The 17,423-nt window shown below is 48.9% G+C and overlaps 1 protein-coding gene across 15 annotated transcripts; it reads right to left on the minus strand.

Annotated features, from left to right (window-relative positions):
* Positions 1-1,838: 1,838 nt before the first annotated feature.
* Positions 1,839-17,233, minus strand: LOC5667420 (pneumococcal serine-rich repeat protein). Of its 15 annotated transcripts, XM_061652673.1 has the most exons (8): positions 17,176-17,233; positions 16,917-17,038; positions 14,234-15,121; positions 12,972-13,070; positions 12,220-12,897; positions 11,416-11,997; positions 6,731-11,333; positions 1,839-6,618 (listed from the first exon to the last, which is right to left on the minus strand). In XM_061652673.1, the coding sequence occupies exons 3-8, from the start codon at positions 14,795-14,797 to the stop codon at positions 6,569-6,571; spliced, it is 6,576 nt and encodes a 2,191-aa protein (XP_061508657.1). In that variant the 5' UTR covers positions 14,798-15,121; positions 16,917-17,038; positions 17,176-17,233; the 3' UTR covers positions 1,839-6,568. The 15 variants fall into 15 exon arrangements, with proteins under 15 accessions (XP_061508657.1, XP_061508655.1, XP_061508651.1 ...); XM_061652671.1 differs by lacking the exon at positions 16,917-17,038; XM_061652667.1 differs by lacking the exon at positions 16,917-17,038 and having other exon boundaries at positions 11,416-12,018.
* Positions 17,234-17,423: the final 190 nt, after the last annotated feature.

A 17,423-nucleotide genomic window follows, 5' to 3' on the forward strand; every position in this document is an offset into this window, starting at 1 on the left:
CTGCATTGAAAACAACGGAAAATTACAAATTTGAATTCCCAAAACTATTACAAAATTATCGGAGTTCATTGCAACCCAACTGAACGCCTTGAAACACTTGAACACCGTAAAACGGGCAAGCCCCTTTGTTCTCGGTACACTAAGAGGTTCCAACAACGCAATAGTAGGCGCTGACCACACTTAACAGTTTCTGGCTGATATTCAGCCGTACCGGCGAACTCGTTCGACGAGAAACATTCGTCGCTCATGAGTGGACAGGGTTGTACCACTAGGTTGGCCAGTATTTAAGCTATACGGTTTTCTAATTTTTGATCTAGAGGGCTATGAATTGAGTGAAAAAATGAGTTCCCAGAAACGAACGAATTCGCCGGTATGGCTGGTATGGCTGATTGGCTGGTATTATTCAGCCGTACCGGCGAACTCGTTCGTTCCTGGGAACGTTCGCCGCGACGCTCATTTTCACTCATTTCATAGCCCTCTAGATAAAAAATTAGAAAACCGTATAGATTTTGTACTGGCCAACCTAGTGGTACAACCCTGTGACCTCATGAGCGACGAATGTTTCTCGTCGAACGAGTTCGCCGGTACGGCTGATTGAATCCGTTCGTAGAGGCGGCGTACGTCCCGACACTCATTTTCCTAACATACTAGATGGTTGCTACAGTTATTCACCGCGGCGTTGTAGGACCGGGCTCAAGAAATGTGTTGCCATCCCTAGAATTTCATGTGAGCGCCGTACGTTTCCGCTACGAACGGATTCAATAATACCAGCCTCTGTGTCGCCCTCTTTCGGGAATCACATGAAACAACACTGTGCCAGCGATTCGACCGTTAATAATTATTAAAACCCGGCATAATGACAAATGACAAGCAAATGTTAGATGAAATAAGATTTCATTCTTGATTAAAACAGGCGATTGAGACCGATAGGCTCGAAGTCTCTGGCTGGTATTATTGAATCCGTACGTAGCGGCGGCGTACTCATTTTCCTAACGTACTAGATGGTTGCAACAGTTATTCACCACGGCGTTGTAGGAGCGGGCTCAAGAAGTGTGTTGCCATCTCTAGAATTTCATGTGAGCGACGTACGTTCTCGCTACGATCGGATTCAATAATACCAGCCATTGCCATAGTTACCAATGCACAGTTTGATGTTTTGAATTTTCCGGATATTGTTAAAAATATTAGCATAGCAGTTGTTTTTTCTTTGACTCTTTTTTATTCTATTTTCTTGCGGTTTTTTCATCTTCTTCTTGCGTAATAATTTACAAACATAAATAAAAAAGGGTTTCCATTTATTTTTTCCATCTCTCCGTAGTGGGTTTCCGCCCACCGCCCTACCACCACCGCCGCCGCTACTGTGCGCACGCATTCCTTTCCCCGGTTCGAGACATAATTGCTGAACGAAAGCGCGAACGATGTTCACTAATTACACACACTGCAATGTAGCTCTAATGCATTCGGAACACAATATAGCTTTAGGTTGTGCGCGCTGCACAGGCTTATAGCTTCTGCAGCAATTGAAGAGATTTTCCATCAATTGAAGAGATTTTTTTCCGCGAACACAATCAGAGACAAGAATGTATAAGATTTGGTAGTTTAATTTCGAAAAGGAAGGATAAAATACGATAGAATTTAAACAGAAATGGGTACATGGGGCAAATGCGCAACACAGTAGTTGGTAGTGGTAGTAGCAGGAAGGAGGGTTTCACACCATTTGCTCTCTTCACTTTCCACTTCCGTTTCTTATACACGTCAGCTTAACTACTAAATTATATTGTTACTTCGAGCTGTGAGTGTGTTTGTATTTTACTTGTTTGTTTTTTTTTCTCTCTCTCTCTCTCTTCTGCTTGTTCTGCGAAAACTATTGTAATTGTATTGTATCGCTGTAAGTGTGTATGTGTTCTTGTGTTCGTATTTAAGTGTGTTGATACCTGTGTACCTGCTTTGCGTTGTTATCTATTGCAATTTCTATTACGATAAATGGGGGGGGGCGGGAAAAGGGGGCGGTTGTTTTGCTGCTGACTTCTAATATATTTCCTCTCTCGCTTTCCATACTTCCTTTTCTTGCCTTCTCCACCGTTCATTACGCATCATTTTCTTTAACCCTCGTTTGTTTTGCCACCATTCTTCTACTCCCGTCCACACACTAGCGCGTTTTTGCCATTTTTAGCAACAACAACAAAAAAAAAGAACTTCCATTTCCTCTCCCTCATATCTTAGTGTTTCTCTTTCATTCTCTGCTCACTTACCAACTTTGGGTTCACAATGCTCTTCTTGCTCCTTCTCCTTCACTCCTCCTACTTTCTCATCTTCGCGCGTTTCCTTAACAGTCCACTAATTTCTTCTCTATTTTTTCACCATTGCATTTTCATTTGCACTTCTTCTTCGTGCATCCTAGGTTGTGTGTAAATGGGGATTTGTTTGTGTGCTTGATTTTTTTTCCTCCATTTATGTATTCCTCATTTTCACTTTTGTTGCATTATTGTGTATGTGTTTGTGTGTTTTGTTGTGTTTACTTCTATATTTTTTCAGTTTTGCGCTCCTAGCATAATTTATTATTTCTTTTTTTTTGCTTCTTCTTTGACGTACTCATTTTTTTGTAAATTTTCTCTTTTCCGAAACTATCTAATGTATGTGTGGGTATGTTTGCGTGTTCGTTTTTTTTTGTTTTGTTACTGCCCCGTGGACATATTTTTGCGGCCTGTCTGTTTTTGTTCGTGTTATTCGGCTTTTGCGGCGTGTCCCGCATTTCCATGCCCATGATTTCCTCTTCTCTGTGACTCGTGAAGGCAGTTTCTTCAATGAGTGTCTCACGATTTTGTTTGTATGTGTTATTTGTTGTTGTTCATCCTTTTCTCCATTCCCCATCTTTTTCCATTAACCAGTCTCCACCGTGGGTTGTTGCCCAATGAGGGTTTACTAACCACGATTGCTGCACAACGCTTGCTCTTCCTCTTCTGCTTTTGGCTGGATTTGTGTGTTTTTGTTGTTGTTTTTTTTTCGGAAATCATTTTTCCACCCTTTGATATTTTTAAAGGTAGCTCTTATTTTTTAACGAACACAACATAATGCGAATCCCACACGAAGCGCTATCCGCTCCGTTTTTTTTTGCTCTTCCCGTTGACTTTTTTTTGCAGAATTCATTGATTTCTTCTTTTTTGCCTAAGTTTCCTAATGACTATAGTTATACATTTTAAGCTTTTTTTTCGCTAGTCCGTCTGCCTTCCATGTTTTTTACCATTTTGCCTTTCTATTGACTTTTCCTACGCAAAAGCTCTTTCTCTTTCCTTTCCATACTTTTCAGCACACACCAACAGATTGTTTTCTTTTTTTTTGCATACTTTTATGTTTATTCTTTCAGCCGCGCAGATTTTGCATACGCTGCATCTATCTTGCACAAACCATGTGCATGTTTGCGCTTTTTCTGCTCTCCAATTCTTCTTTCAATCTCTTGCTCTTCCCTTCCAACGGACAGTAACGAATTGCCTTGGCTTTAAATATAGTATATGTATATATGTATGTATATATATATAATATAACTCTTAATTACAGTAGCTCTGATCCGTGTGTGTTTTTGCAGTCCTTAGATCGATTACTTTTACCGGCATGGCGGCTTCTTGCTTGTGAGAAGAAGAGACACGAACAAAAAAAAACACGATACTGTCGGCAAGGCATGCTCTTTTCGTGTTTCCCTCTCCATTGCACTGACTGTGCCACCACCACGTTTGATGACAACAATCTAGCAGTCGAGCCTTTACCCCTAAACCCCGTAATGCTGCTGTGTTTGGTGAGTTGACTCGCCTTGTCACACGTTCCGAGCCGTCCGAACGTGAAGGACAGTTTCTTCGGTGTGTGAATCACCGTGACCGCGTATCTTTTTTCTCTTTCTTATTTCTAGTAACATGCAAACAAATTCCCTTTCACTGCCCATGAGAGTGGTGTGTGATTTCACTGGCATTGTATGAATTACGATTGTGTTTATGCTGCTGATCTCCACTACCAAAATCGAACCATGATTGTTAACTCAATCCCCACTCTCCACACAGTCACGGTCTACTTATTTTTTGTTGTTTTCTCTCACCCTTCGCTGTTGCTCTTGCTTTGCAGTTTGCAGCTTCCACATCCCGCACGACTGGCTCCTTCCTGGACATGTGCACACATGTAATGTTTCACACGGGAAGATGATGATTCTGTATGTATTACGAGAAAATCTTCCTAACACTTATCACGCTGCCGAACACGTTACTACACACCTGGAGTACATCCGCATAGCATCTCCCTAGCAACCGGCAGGCCCGATCTCCGGCCTTTGCAGTGAACATCCTCCGAACGTGCTGTATGCTGCAGCGCAGCCCCGTGCAATACACCACTAACTATTATTTGTTCTTGTTTTCTACATCTAATGTTATACAACATAACTAATGTTTGCCTTCTTTCGCGTGATTCTGCTTCCCTTTTTTTATAGCGTTTTTCAGTATTTTCTCTCTTCTCTACATCACCGCTCGTTTAGTTACTAAAATCACATTGGTTGTTATGTTACCTTTCTTTTTCCGTTTTTTTTCCTCCGTTTTCGTTTCAGTAATAATTTATTCGCACGCACTATTTTACACAGACACGCACATCACTCACACACATTCACACTTCCCGCACAAGTCACCCGTTCGCTCTGTCTCTTTCTCTCTCTTTCATGCGCACACACACGCACACACACACACGCACACGATACTTCTTATATCTAGCGTTTTACTTTTGTTTGTCAAGCAACAACCGATTGCTGTTTGTAGAATAGTAGCTTGTTTCGCTTTATCACTGGACGCAGTGCGCTAAAATTCAGTAGACGTCTCAGCATCCGATTGCTGCTGGTGCTCCTCCAATTCACCACCCATTCACACCGCACAACACACAACAGACACGTACAAGCACACCAGCACGATTGGGCAAATCGATGCAAAACCATGCCTACTTGTTTTTAACACATGCTACCATCATTATCGCTTGTTTTCAATCGTACGCTAAACTATCCTAAGTGACTTTCGGCTGTTTGCTTTTCTGGTTTTATTTTGTTTAACAATCTTTCATTTTTCCGCTTCCCCACAAATTAAAGTGTTTAACAGCTATTACAAGGAGGATAGGGTGAAGGTTCCGCTATTCTTACACATGGTACACACCTTCTTCCGCTTTATGTCACATTCCGTTCTAACGCTCTGCTAAAGCTGCTCCTGCATCACTGTATCGCTGTGTAGTGTAGTGCCATGTTTAGGTGGAGCTTGTGTAAACGCAATGGAAGAAAACTATTCTCCCCCAAACGTTACACGCAAACGCACATACATACGTTCCAATACGCCGAATGTCTGTGAACGTTAATGATACTGTCGATGCAACAGTAGGTAGAGAGTTTCGGTCTAGTTTTCTCTAGACCAATGCAATATGAAACAAAGAAGGAAAATATAAGAATGGAACAACGGAAAACCCATCACATGGGGTGCGCGTCATAGCTCATCCTGACCTGACATATCGACATTTTCTCCTGAACATGCACACGCACATTTTACATTCAGTCGCGCAATCTGCCTGAAGCAACAACTGTGTTCGATACGGATCGAAAAAAGGGATCAAGCTCCTGTTTGAGGATAGCGGCGGCTTACTATTGGTTTATTGCTTACTGCGCTGCGCATATGGCAATGATGCAATGGAACCACCAGTGCACAATTTCAAACGTAGAAACTACTCGTTTATTAGCGACAGTGACGGTAGAAATGGCACGAACGGATAGGTTACGTTTTGCATAACAAACATCGTGTATCGCTCTCTTGAACATTTGCTGCTAAAATAGAGATCTTAGGGCATGTGGCATTTAAATGGGAGGAAAGAGACATCGATACAATCAGCGATGAAGGGATAAAAAGTCCAGTTCGAAGTTTGTGTGCGAGTGGTGTGCATGTTTGTAAGCAACTTAGGATGTTGTGTAATGAATAAAGAATAGAAAACGAACGATACCTAAATACACTGATCCGTCCGGGGCAGCAGAGCGTTCATAAACGGTGTGATTCGTCGCCTAGTTGAAGATGCATACTGGTTTCGCTGTTTAGCGTTTTTAAACGCATCATATATATGTTAGATATACTTTTTTACGCTTAACTACTATACAACACTCACACACAAACGTTCGCGCGCGCGCACACTCGCGCACTCTGGTTCGGTTGGTTGTGCATCCTCTCTAAACCCTGTTCAATGAATCATCGGCATCGGGGGCTAACGGTTCCTACTTTTGCGAATGCTAAGCATTTTCTGTTTACGTTTTTTTCCCTTCTGTTTTGTTTTTGTCGATTTCGTAAACCATAAGCTTCGGTTCATCATATTGTTTGACCTAGACGTTTCACAGTAAGCGCGTTTTGTTTGTTTTATGCTCCTTTCATCTACAAACTATGTGACTTAGTGACTGATACACTGATACGACTAATTCTCACGACGATCATTACTTCTTCTTGTTGTTTTTATACTGCCACCACGTCCTATTGCTGTAGAAATTGTGTACCTCTTGTTTACCACACAGCCGCGCGCGCTTTTACTTATCCTCGTAGTACTTCGTAGAACCGCAAATGGCATCTTCCCAGGCTGAAAAAAATATGTTATTCGTATTTAGAAAGACATTCTTCGATCGATAGCTTTGGTAGCACTACAATTCCACGTCACCCAATACATAGTTAAAGGACACTGCAACACATACCTGTTCCTACGAAAAACACAATCTTATCGTGATTGTATTCGGTCGTGTGCACTTGCTCGGGTGCAATGAAACGCAGATTGATCTCTTTCATCTTCTCACGCACCATCGGTTGCTGCGCCGGCTTCGTTGTCGGTTCGACGGAGGAAGAGGACTGTTGCGATGGCGACACCGTTGAATGTGTCTGCGCGGCAGTGTCAACCGTCATTATTTGAACCTTGGGCAGTTGCTGTTGTTGTTGCTGCTGCTGCTGTTGCTGCTGCTGTTGCTGATGGTAACTTTGAGCAATACTATTATTGTTCGTTACTGCAATGGCTGGTGCCACGGCCTGTGGTTGGTGGTGTGTTGTGGCATTGTTGTTGATTAAATCGTTCTGCACGGTCGGCGGCGAGGCAAGCTCCTTGATGACAGCAGCCGGCTGCGGAACGATCAGGGCGGCCGCTGGGGCAGCAGCAGCAGCTGCAGGAACAATCAGCGGAGCGGTAACAGCAACGGGCGGAAGAGCGGGCGCTGCCGGCAACAACACGTACGGTGCAGCCGTCGGCACAATCGCCAACGTTGAGGGTAGCGGCGGTGGTGGAACCGTTATAAGATGTCCGGTCGGCATCGCCACTACAGGCGGGGCGGCAGCAGCAGCCGGATTACCATTAGCATCTTTCACCGGTACAGCAACGGTAGCAGCGACCCCCGGCACAGCACCACCAGTCACCGGTGTCATAACGGGCGGTGGAAGAGCATACTGATTGTGATGGTGCTGTTGGTGGTGGAGCGGCGCCGGCGGTTGATGCTGCTGCTGCTGTGGCTGCTGCACGTGATGCCGTATTGGGGGCGGTCGGACGGAACCGGCCACCGATTGCACCGCCGGGGTGAGATGTGGCGGCGGTAGGGTCGGGGGCGGTTGCGTGTAGATCGGGTGCAACAGCAGCGAGGGAGCGACCGGCGGTGGCTGATGGAATATGCTCGCGCCGGTTACGGCACCATCGTGTGTGGCCTCATTTACGTCACCCAGCGGATCGCCGGCCACCATTTGTACCACCGGATGCGCAGATTGTTGCTGGTAACTATTGCACGTGGTGGACGAGGACAGGGACGCCGACGAGGACGAAACGGAGGACGATCCGGACGACGGTGATGTCTTGCTGCTGCTACGCGTATTGTCTAGTGGGGCCATCGGAGACAGGGCGGCATTCGGCTGGTGTTGCTGCATCAACCCGTAATCGGGATCCGCCGTTTGCACTGTCGTACTGTTGCTGCTGCATGACGAAGAAACCGGCGGTTCGCTACCAGCCACAGTACCACCGTTACCGCCACTATTGCGGCGCTGCTGCTTGCCCTTGCTTTTCGGCGGTTCGCGACAGTTGGCGCCATCTCCCCCTTCGAGCAGCTTGCGATCCTCCTCGCTGAAATCTCCAAACAGCAGCTCCTGGTCGATATCGAAGCCGAACGTAAATTCGTTCGATTTCGGCTCGTTGTCGTTCACGATGATCACGGCTGGACGATTCTTATTTCGGGTTAGCTGATTGTTGCTATTGCTTGCCGTACCCGGCGCTGTAGTCGAGTTGCTGCCACCACCGGTTGACTTGTTTCCAGCCGCAGTAGACGCAGTTTGAAGCTGCTGTTGTTTATCCTTTTTGTTCCGCTTGCCAGTCGTAGACGTTTGCTGGGACGCCGGCGAAGGACCATCGGCGGGCCCATGCGACTGCTGCTGTTGCTGTGGTTGGGGCGATGTTTGGATGAAGTGGATAGTATTGACACCCGGTCCCCCGTTCATGGGACTTCGCGTATCAAACGGTAACATCGTGGTGGAGTGTGAATCAGTGTCAATCACCATCGCATTCGCAGCATGATTCCACGACTCGGTACTGCTGACGGCCGACTGTTCCACTTCCGTGCCGTGCTGCTGTTGCTGTGCCGGTGGTGGTGCAGCAGCAGTGTTTGCCCCGTTACCACTGAGATCCTTTTTCGCTTTGCCCTTCTTCGATGCTGTCGGATTTGCCGTTGCCGAGGGATTGGAGGAGCTCGACGTCTGTGTACCAGTAACGTTGGAAGCGGCGGCCACCTGCCCGAAACTCAACGCGCTTGAAGCAGGCGCGGGATTGCTGCCGGAAACGATAGCAGCACCAGCTGCTTTTGGTGCGTTTTTGCTATTGGCCACATTGGCGGAACCCGCATTTGCTGATACACTCGTGCCGGTGACCGGATCCGCGCTGTTGTTCGCTCTCGCGTGATGATAGCTCTTGACCGTTTTCTCCAGCGCCGGGTAGTGTTCGTTCGAGTAGTAGATGTCATTATTATCGACACTTTTCGACTTGTGTAGTGACGCTTTGGTACCATCGGCCACAGTCTTTGACGGATGTCCACTGCTGGCGGTGTGTGATCCGCCGGTCTGCTGCAGTTCGTTGCTACCACTGCCAAATGTGGCACCGGTCGCAGCAACGGATGCGGACTGCTGCTGCTGCTGATGTCTGTTTGTCTCATCGTTCGAGTTGTTCACAGCCGTGAGCAAACTTTGCGAGTACGTTGCCCGCGTCGTTGCACTAGCTCCTAGTGTATGACTACTGTTGCTACTATTGCTACCCGCGCTGTTGCCATTCCCAGTGCTGCTATTTACAGTTCCGCCGCTATTATTGCACGTGGCATGCGACAGTGCTTGCGGATGGGGATGGTGCTGCTGGCCGCCCGACGACGCAGCGGACGCCGGCTGCGATGGTATCAGCGAGTGATGATGCGGATGGAATTGCTGCGATTCGACTAGTTGCGGGAACGCTTCCGATGAGTTGAGATCTTGAATCACGTTCGCGTTGGCAGCAGCGCCCGAGCTGACTTCGGCATGATTGCCCAAACCATCACCAGCGCCAGCGGACAAACCAGCACCGCCAGCACCATTCGCACCACCGGTGCCCAGTCCTGCCTTCTCCACATTGGCGATACGTGCAATTTCGGCGTAAGACTGTGACGTTGCCGTACCCTGGCGCTGTTGACTAGTGTGCTGCTGTTGTTGCTGTTGATTGGCTTTACCTTTCGGCTGCTGCGGCTTTTGTTGCTGCTTGCGGGACGCGTTCGTTTCGATCGGCAACGAGTGAACCGAGTCGGCATCGCTCGAGTCAGACTTTTCAGACGGTGGAACAGAGGAAGTCGATTTTCGTCGCGATACATCGTTGTTCATGTACACCTCACGATCTGCGGTGAAATGGCTGCTGACGGAATGGTATCTACCACTGTTACCACTAACGCCAGCGCCACCACCACCTCCACCACCACCACCGCTACCGCCACTGTTGCCACTATTGCTTGCGTTTCGAGCATAACCACCTCCGCTAGGGATCGGGGCCGACGCGCCTTGGTACCGCCGATTAACCAACGACGATGCTGCCACGGTAACATTGGTCGCATCTTCTGAGCCGAGCATTTGTGCCTTCTTTTTTGTCTTTTTCTTTTTAGTGACAACGTGAAAATCGGACGCCTCTCCGCCGGTGCCGACGCTTCCGCCGCCGAGGGCGGTTAACGATTCTACCGACATTCGTAGCGAATCGCGCTTCTTACTGTTATGATTTACTGCCGACGGCCCATCTGATACGTTCGTTGCGGCAGAGCTGGCATTCTTACTGTTGCTAGTCGGTACAGCAGTCGTTACATTGTGATCTTTGGCCTTTTTACCCTTTCCACCCACGGTCGTCGATGCAGTCGTGGGAGCGCCGTCCTCCTGAACCGCACCAGCAGACGCATCGTTGCCGAAGAAACTTAGCTCCTCCGTTCCCCAAGATCTACGCTCCGAACGTTTGCCGCCACCGCTGGAACCACCACCACCGCCACCACCGTCCTTGTTATTGCCAGCCAAGTTAGTTGCCGATGCAGCGGAAGCATTGCTACTATTCGTGTTGGCGGCAGCGGTTTGGGCAGATTTTTTCGATTTGCTGTTGCGCAGCGTTACTGCCGGATCCGTTTCCTGCGCACGAGCCTTTTCGACGTGGTTTTGCCGAGTGTTTTCTTCCTCCACCTTCTTCCTACTGCAGCTGCTAAGCTCCTCGAGCGAATTACTTTTCTTCATTTTGGCCGCACGTTCCCGTTTCTTTTCGCTCTTGCGCTTCGACTTCTCTTCGCCTCCGGTGTCGACGCTTCCTACGCCACCACCACCGCCCACGCTGTTGTTGGTGGTACTGGCACCGGTCTGCTTGGCGTTTGCATGCTTTGCATTCATTCCGCCAGCTCCGCTTCCACTGTTCAAGTTGGCACCGCCTCTCGCCAGCTGCAGCGATGACTGTTGCTGCTGTTGTTGCTGTTGCTGCTGCTGTTGCTGCTGCAACTGCAGCTGCTGCTGCTGCGATAGCTGGTGCTGTGGCTGCTGCGACTTATCGTTGTCCGTGTTTTCAATGTAGCTGACCAGGGCCTCGATGTCGGACTTGCCCCGATAGCCGGCAATATTTTCCGGCACTACCACCACAGTGTTACGGTCGGATTTGGGTTTACGAGGCTTTTTGCCACCGGTTCCGCTGCCACTACCACCGCCACTGCCCATCTGATTGCCACTGCTAGAGGATCCTAGACCACCGCCACTGCCACCACCGCCAAACTGGGACACGGAGTTTGCATTCTCGTCGAACTTTTGCTACAAAAAAAAACAAGGGTGGAGATATTAAGCCAATCAATAAGCATATATATAAGAGACAAGCAAACAACCAAAAACCTACCTGTATTGTCGGGTAGGTGAGACTGCTTCTGGGGGTGGATATGAACTGATTGCTTGACGAAAGCACCGACTTGATGGCGGACTGATCCACCTTGCTGCTGTCGATCATGCACTTCACTGCCGGATATGTAGAACCGAGCTGGACTGCCTCTAGCATTGGCAACGAAACGGTTTTGTCGACATGGTGCACCGACGATGGGCGGTTCACACTGCAAGACTGGCCAATCTCCAGGCTTGCCTGGGTCGTGTACTGTGGCTTCGGGTAGCAGAACGTTTTCTTTGCCGTCGATAGGCCGCCAGCCCCGGCCGACGAGCCAACGAGGTTCGTTCCGCCGCTGCTACTGCTGGTGCTGGACGTGCTGCTGTTGCTGCTGTTACCATTCCCATTCCCGTACGTGTCTGCGCTCGAGCCGCCGCCGTACGCGAGGCTTGAACCGGTGGTAATAGTTGAGGCGCCCATTCCACTGCTACTACCGGCAGCGCCACCGGTGCCGCTCGTACCACCGGCAGCAGCAGACGTTCCGTTCGAGGGACCCATTCCCATCATCTCGATTTCGTCCGCGCTCGAGTCGTAGTGATTGTTCTGAGACACAAACATACACAACTGAATACATTAACCAGATGGGTGTGGGTGTACTTTTACCTTCCCCCTAATGCCTGAACCCAACGACGTGACACACAAGGTGTTGTGGATAAACGCGAGGAGTGCTTGAGCAACCAGCAACCAGCAACACAAGCAAATTGCCTTCACTCTGAACACTGAGTTTATCCACAATCGCCCAGTGTCAAGCGTCCGGTCACTTACCTGTTGCAGTGCGTTGTTTGCATGTCCGGAATACATATCCCGGAAACCGCGATGACCGGATGGGCCCTCGTCCGAGTCCAGTTCACCCATATTGATAACAGTATGCGCTGCTGGACCAGTTCCCGAGCCAACGATTCCACCGCCCGACGTGGGCCCGGCGCCCGTGCATCCACCAGTACCACCATCACCGCCACCGGCCGCACCCGATTGAGATTCCTCCCCGGCCAGGCCGCTCCAATCACTCGCACCGATCGGATTCAGTGGCGCCGATTGCAGCAGCGCGCCGTAATCATTGCTTTTGGCAGCAAACTTCGCCGACGTCGACTTGAGCGGGCGACGCACCTCGTTCAGGAACGGCTGCTCGCTGATGTAGGACGGTGTGGTCGTTTCGTTCACGTTACTAGGCAGACTGCCGCCCTCGCGCTGCCTCGAGGAAACAGACGATATTTGACGCTTGTTGCGTGACCCACCATGGCCCCCACCGCCATGCCGTTTGTGGGAGAGGCTCGATCCGGTGCAGTACTCGGTGTAGCCGTACTCCTGCTTGGTCGCCTCCGTAATGTCCTGCAGCGAGCCGCCCTGCGTCGGGCGCGCGGAAGCCCGTTTGCTGTGCACCGGCCGGCTGGTGAAGGAAAAGTTCTGCTCCTGGTCTTCGCGCTCCGTTTTACTCAGCAACTCCTGTAAGCAATGTACGTTAATAAGAGCTCGGACTGGCGATTCTGGAACACACATTTCCACTAGGCAATACGTACGTTAAATGTTGCGCTCTTGTGCTCCCGATCTTTCGGGCACTTGTAGGTGATCGCTTCATCCAGCAAAGCTTTCAATGCATCTTCATTCATGGTTGCGAGCTGAAATGGAATCGTGGGAAAATGTCCAGTTATATTCAAATTCAATATCAAACCTCAACTAGTATTGCGCTGGGTCAAACATCACAATCCAAAGATCTTATGAAATGCCCGACGATGGCACAATGCAAACAATTTGGACATTTCAAAGTATACACACACCGAACATACATATTCTAGAGTACACGAGATAAGGATAAAGTTAGGACATTCCCAAACTATGAGAAACTCCTATTTGCAACGAGTCGTCGCTGTGTGTATACCAAAATTGCATATTGCATACACGTGCGTTTTCGCTGAACTCCTATTATTCTCGCATATCCTAGCGATGAAAATGTTCAAAATAAAATTCAGATGACCAACACGCACACTAGCATACTTTTTCATCATCTCGCCATAATCACACAAAACACACACACACCCATACATTTCATATCATCAAACTGATGACATACGAAAACATCGAATTCATCGCATCGACGATACACGATAGGTAGGTGCGCCAATATTTACAAAAATAATCTGCAGAAAAAGGAAATAAATTTCCACAAATTTCACAAAACTAACGTTTTACATCCACATTTAGCGCTAGTTCCGTAAGAAACATTAGTTTCACACGGTCAGAGCGTACTTTGCAGCATACGATTGCCGCACACAACACAACATGTTTGACATTTCGCTTATGCAGCTTTGGTGAGTTGCGCGTGTGTGAGTGTCTCATCTCTTCCCAGAAGATGCAAAGCAACCTGCTATCCGCACACAGTTATGCACACAACACACACTACCATTGCAATGTGCTGGAAAGAAAAGGCACACACAAAAGCACTCAGCACACATACACACACACACTCGTGCTCGCAGCAACATGCAGCACACAAATTCGGCAAGCAGAAAACACTCTGCAAAATCGAACCCTATTCTGACAGTTCGCGTAATTTCAAACGTCAGATTAGCAAATATGGCCGAAAATTGTGCCATTTCATTGCCTAGGTAAAATAACAAAAATATTTCCAACGACCGTTCTCCGAAACAGCCCAACACAGTAGAAAAGCATTGCAATGCAGGCTTGGGAAGAATCTGGGAATGGGTTATTCCGCAACCACAATGATGTTACTTGTACTGTACACCGCGCCCCATTCGCACAGACGAGCACGAGCGATACCTACCGGTTCCTGGGCGAACGACGGCTGAGTACTGCTACTGCTGCTGCTGTTATCTTTGTTGTTACCGGCGGTAGCTGAAGATGATGGGTTCTTGCTGCTTTCTGTCCCTTTGGCGTGGCTGCTGGATGCGGTTGCTGCAGCAGTTGCCGGCGCTTGGGCGGTTGACGATGACGATGATACCTTCACCGCAGTAGCCGGAGTGGTCGTAGTGGTCGTTGTCGCAGCCGACATGGCCATCGTTGTGATGACGGGCGGTACTACTGCCGCAGCAGCAGCGCCGGATGGGCTGGCATTGGTTGTTCCTACTTTGCTGTTGTTGATTGAAGCGCCCGCGGTGTCGGCCGTGCCGGAACGATTATTCACAGTTGCTTCACTGCCAACGCCTCCAACGGTGGTAGCTGATGGTGTGGTGACGGTGGGGGTGGCGGTGGTAGTGCTGCTGCTGCCGCTGGCGGTGCACGTACGATCGGTCGTTTCGCCGGAAGTCGATTGTCCCTCGTGCTTTGCTACCTCACTGCCAGGTTTGTCGGGCGCCTTGGGCTGCCCAAGTTCTGGCGAGGGAGCCATCGTACGATTCCGACTACGATTCCACAACCGACCGGTGGCGGAAGTGTATTCCGCCCCCCGTTAGGGAACCGCACACCACCCCTAAAACAGGAGATGTATCACTGCGGCCTTTCTTGCTCTCCCTTTCCTTCTCTCCGGACCGTCTAAAAACCAAAGCAATGCTACACCGTCCACAAACCCCCTCCCCCGCGCTACGGCTGATGGGGGCTCTGTATGATAGTGGTTACCGGTCGCTAACACACTTCCCCGCCTCCCTCTGCCTTCACTGACGGACACACGTAGTTTTATATGTCTCTTCTATCCTGCCCGCGCGCTCGTCACGTCCTAGATGGGAAATTCAGATACGAAACAAAGCAAAAGGTTGCCGTCAAGCACAAGCTTTTCCACGCACGGATTTGCACTTAAATATACGAATCACATCACAGAACCAAACGAGCAACGATGATGTCGGGCACTGCTGAAGCAATTTCTTCGATTTCAACCCCACTGGACCCGCGACGGACCCATACACAGCCGGATGGATTATTGTTTTTACTTTTCTTTTTCTGTGCACGCACTACCAATTCGTAGACACTTTGCACACGCTGCACTATTTCCACTGAATGGGAATATGTATAATGATCGCCTTTACATAAATACCGGCTATATATATTAATGTACATACACATACGCCACTAGCTCGTGCTTCGGGAATCTACCTCATGTGTGAATTTTCCAACGCGCACAGCAATCCGGGCCTGCTACATCCGGACGCTGCGCTATGCCCTAAGATGGCAAAATACTTCTTCCTTTTAGTCTTCAGCACATTTCGCTCCACGGTGGGTAAGAAATACAGCCGGGGTACGTGTGCGTTGTTCGTGTGTGGTTCTCTCTGCTTTAGTAGCTGCAGCTGCTGCCCCGGTGCGGTGCGGTGCGCTGCCTTTTACCGTACGCCACACCGGCGGCTCCGAGAAGAAACCGACGTGCCAGAAAATCACTCTTGGCCGCCCCTCATCCGTTCACCCGCGCACACACATCCGTTGCTACACCACCGCACACACAGTATTCATCGCGTACGTACTTGACAGCCGCGAGACCGCCACTTACTTAGATTCGCTGCGGCTGTATGCGTACACACTCGCGTGTCGGCGTATGCGTACGTGAGTGTGTGTGTGTGTGTTTGTGTCTGTACGAACGTACCGTAAGAGGGCTCTCGGTGGTGTTGGTAGCTTCGCAGACACGATTAGCTCGAGGAAACCTTTTTCTTCTAGCCCTTTTCTTTTCGACGTTTCTACGTCTGTGACCTACGTCGTCTTCTGCTCTTGTTGCTGTTGCTGCTGATATCAGAGCGCCGCGACGTCTTCACACTGCACACATGCACACGCACACAACACACACATACGCTATATATACTCTCACACTCACTCACACTCACGCACATTCACTCACACCACCACACCTGAATTTATTCCTTTCGTACTTTCATGCTCACTATTTTTTCCATGCACTCGATTTTTCACTCTTTTCACACCGCACTGTGAAAAACACGAAAATCACCGTCACCGAACATGCACAACGGACGCGGTGGTACATACTTTACATTCTGCACGCTACGTACATGAGGATCACACACACCCCACACTAGGGAAGGGAGGTGGCGACGACAGCGACGATTTGCACCGCAGCCGTAGACATTACCCGTATTTGGAGTTTTTTCCTCGCTCCGGGAACAACCAGAAGCGGCGGCTTGATGACTGCACCAAGAAGAGGAAACTGTCCAATGCATAGAGTGTGGCACAAGCACACAATGTATCGTTCTTCCACTGACCACGGGTCCGTGTCCGTGCTCGGTTAGCGAGAAAAATGGGGCTGCTGGTGCTGCTGCCCGTTAGGCCACCTTTTGACGGCAACTCGCCATAGCCGTACAGTTCTACACACAGCTACACTCTCTTCCCGTCTGACACATCTTTTCTGCAAAGAGCTGCTGCTGGCTTTTTTCGGAACGATGGTGGCCGCGACAGCTCGTGCTACATTTTCTTCCGCTCGGATTGCGCACTTTGCGATCAACTTTCCGGGCGACCCGTCGGTGCTAATGTTCAGTTCACTGCTTTTTCCACACGGGCAAGCCCGTTCTTTTTACCGAATTACACACTGAAGACGATGCAAATTGGCAATCGAAAAACATGACACCACTGAATTCTGCTGAACGTCACGTTTGACAGCTCGCACCAGCCTCGAATTGTCGTGGTTTTCTTTTTTACCCTGAAAAACAATTTCACACAATTTTACAAACGACACCGCGAGCACACAAACAACACACCAACTGTTGGAAGTAGATTTCTTCCGACTGCAAAAATATGTACGAAATACCTAGAATAGCGGAGCAAACTTCTTCCTACCTTCACTTTGCCGCTAATGCAAGGCACATCGACGAACTCTACCACTGTCCAGCTACGTCGGGTGGCAAAAAACATCGAAAAGGCAAATTTTTGTTATGTTGTTCATTTTCAAGCAAATGATGACCGCTGTAGTGATGCTGTCACAGCATTGAATTAATCTCAAAATATTCCTTTTTTCTTTTAACAAAGGACTGTTGATTCAGCCCGAAAAATAAGAAAAATTCATTGCCTTAGTAAATGGTTTCAAG

Source organism: Anopheles gambiae, chromosome 2, assembly GCF_943734735.2.
Source record: "Anopheles gambiae chromosome 2, idAnoGambNW_F1_1, whole genome shotgun sequence".
Taxonomy (NCBI): Eukaryota; Metazoa; Arthropoda; class Insecta; order Diptera; family Culicidae; genus Anopheles; species Anopheles gambiae.

Coding starts and splice junctions, on each gene's coding strand:
- LOC5667420 (XM_061652667.1), bottom strand. CDS start 14,797: ATGGCTCCCTCGCCAGAACTTGGGCAGCCCAAGGCGCCCGACAAACCT. Junction 12,898..12,971: donor ACAAGAGCGCAACATTTAAC/GTACGTATTGCC, acceptor CATTGCTTACAG/GAGTTGCTGAGTAAAACGGA. Junction 11,334..11,415: donor TCACCTACCCGACAATACAG/GTAGGTTTTTGG, acceptor TTTTTTTTGTAG/CAAAAGTTCGACGAGAATGC.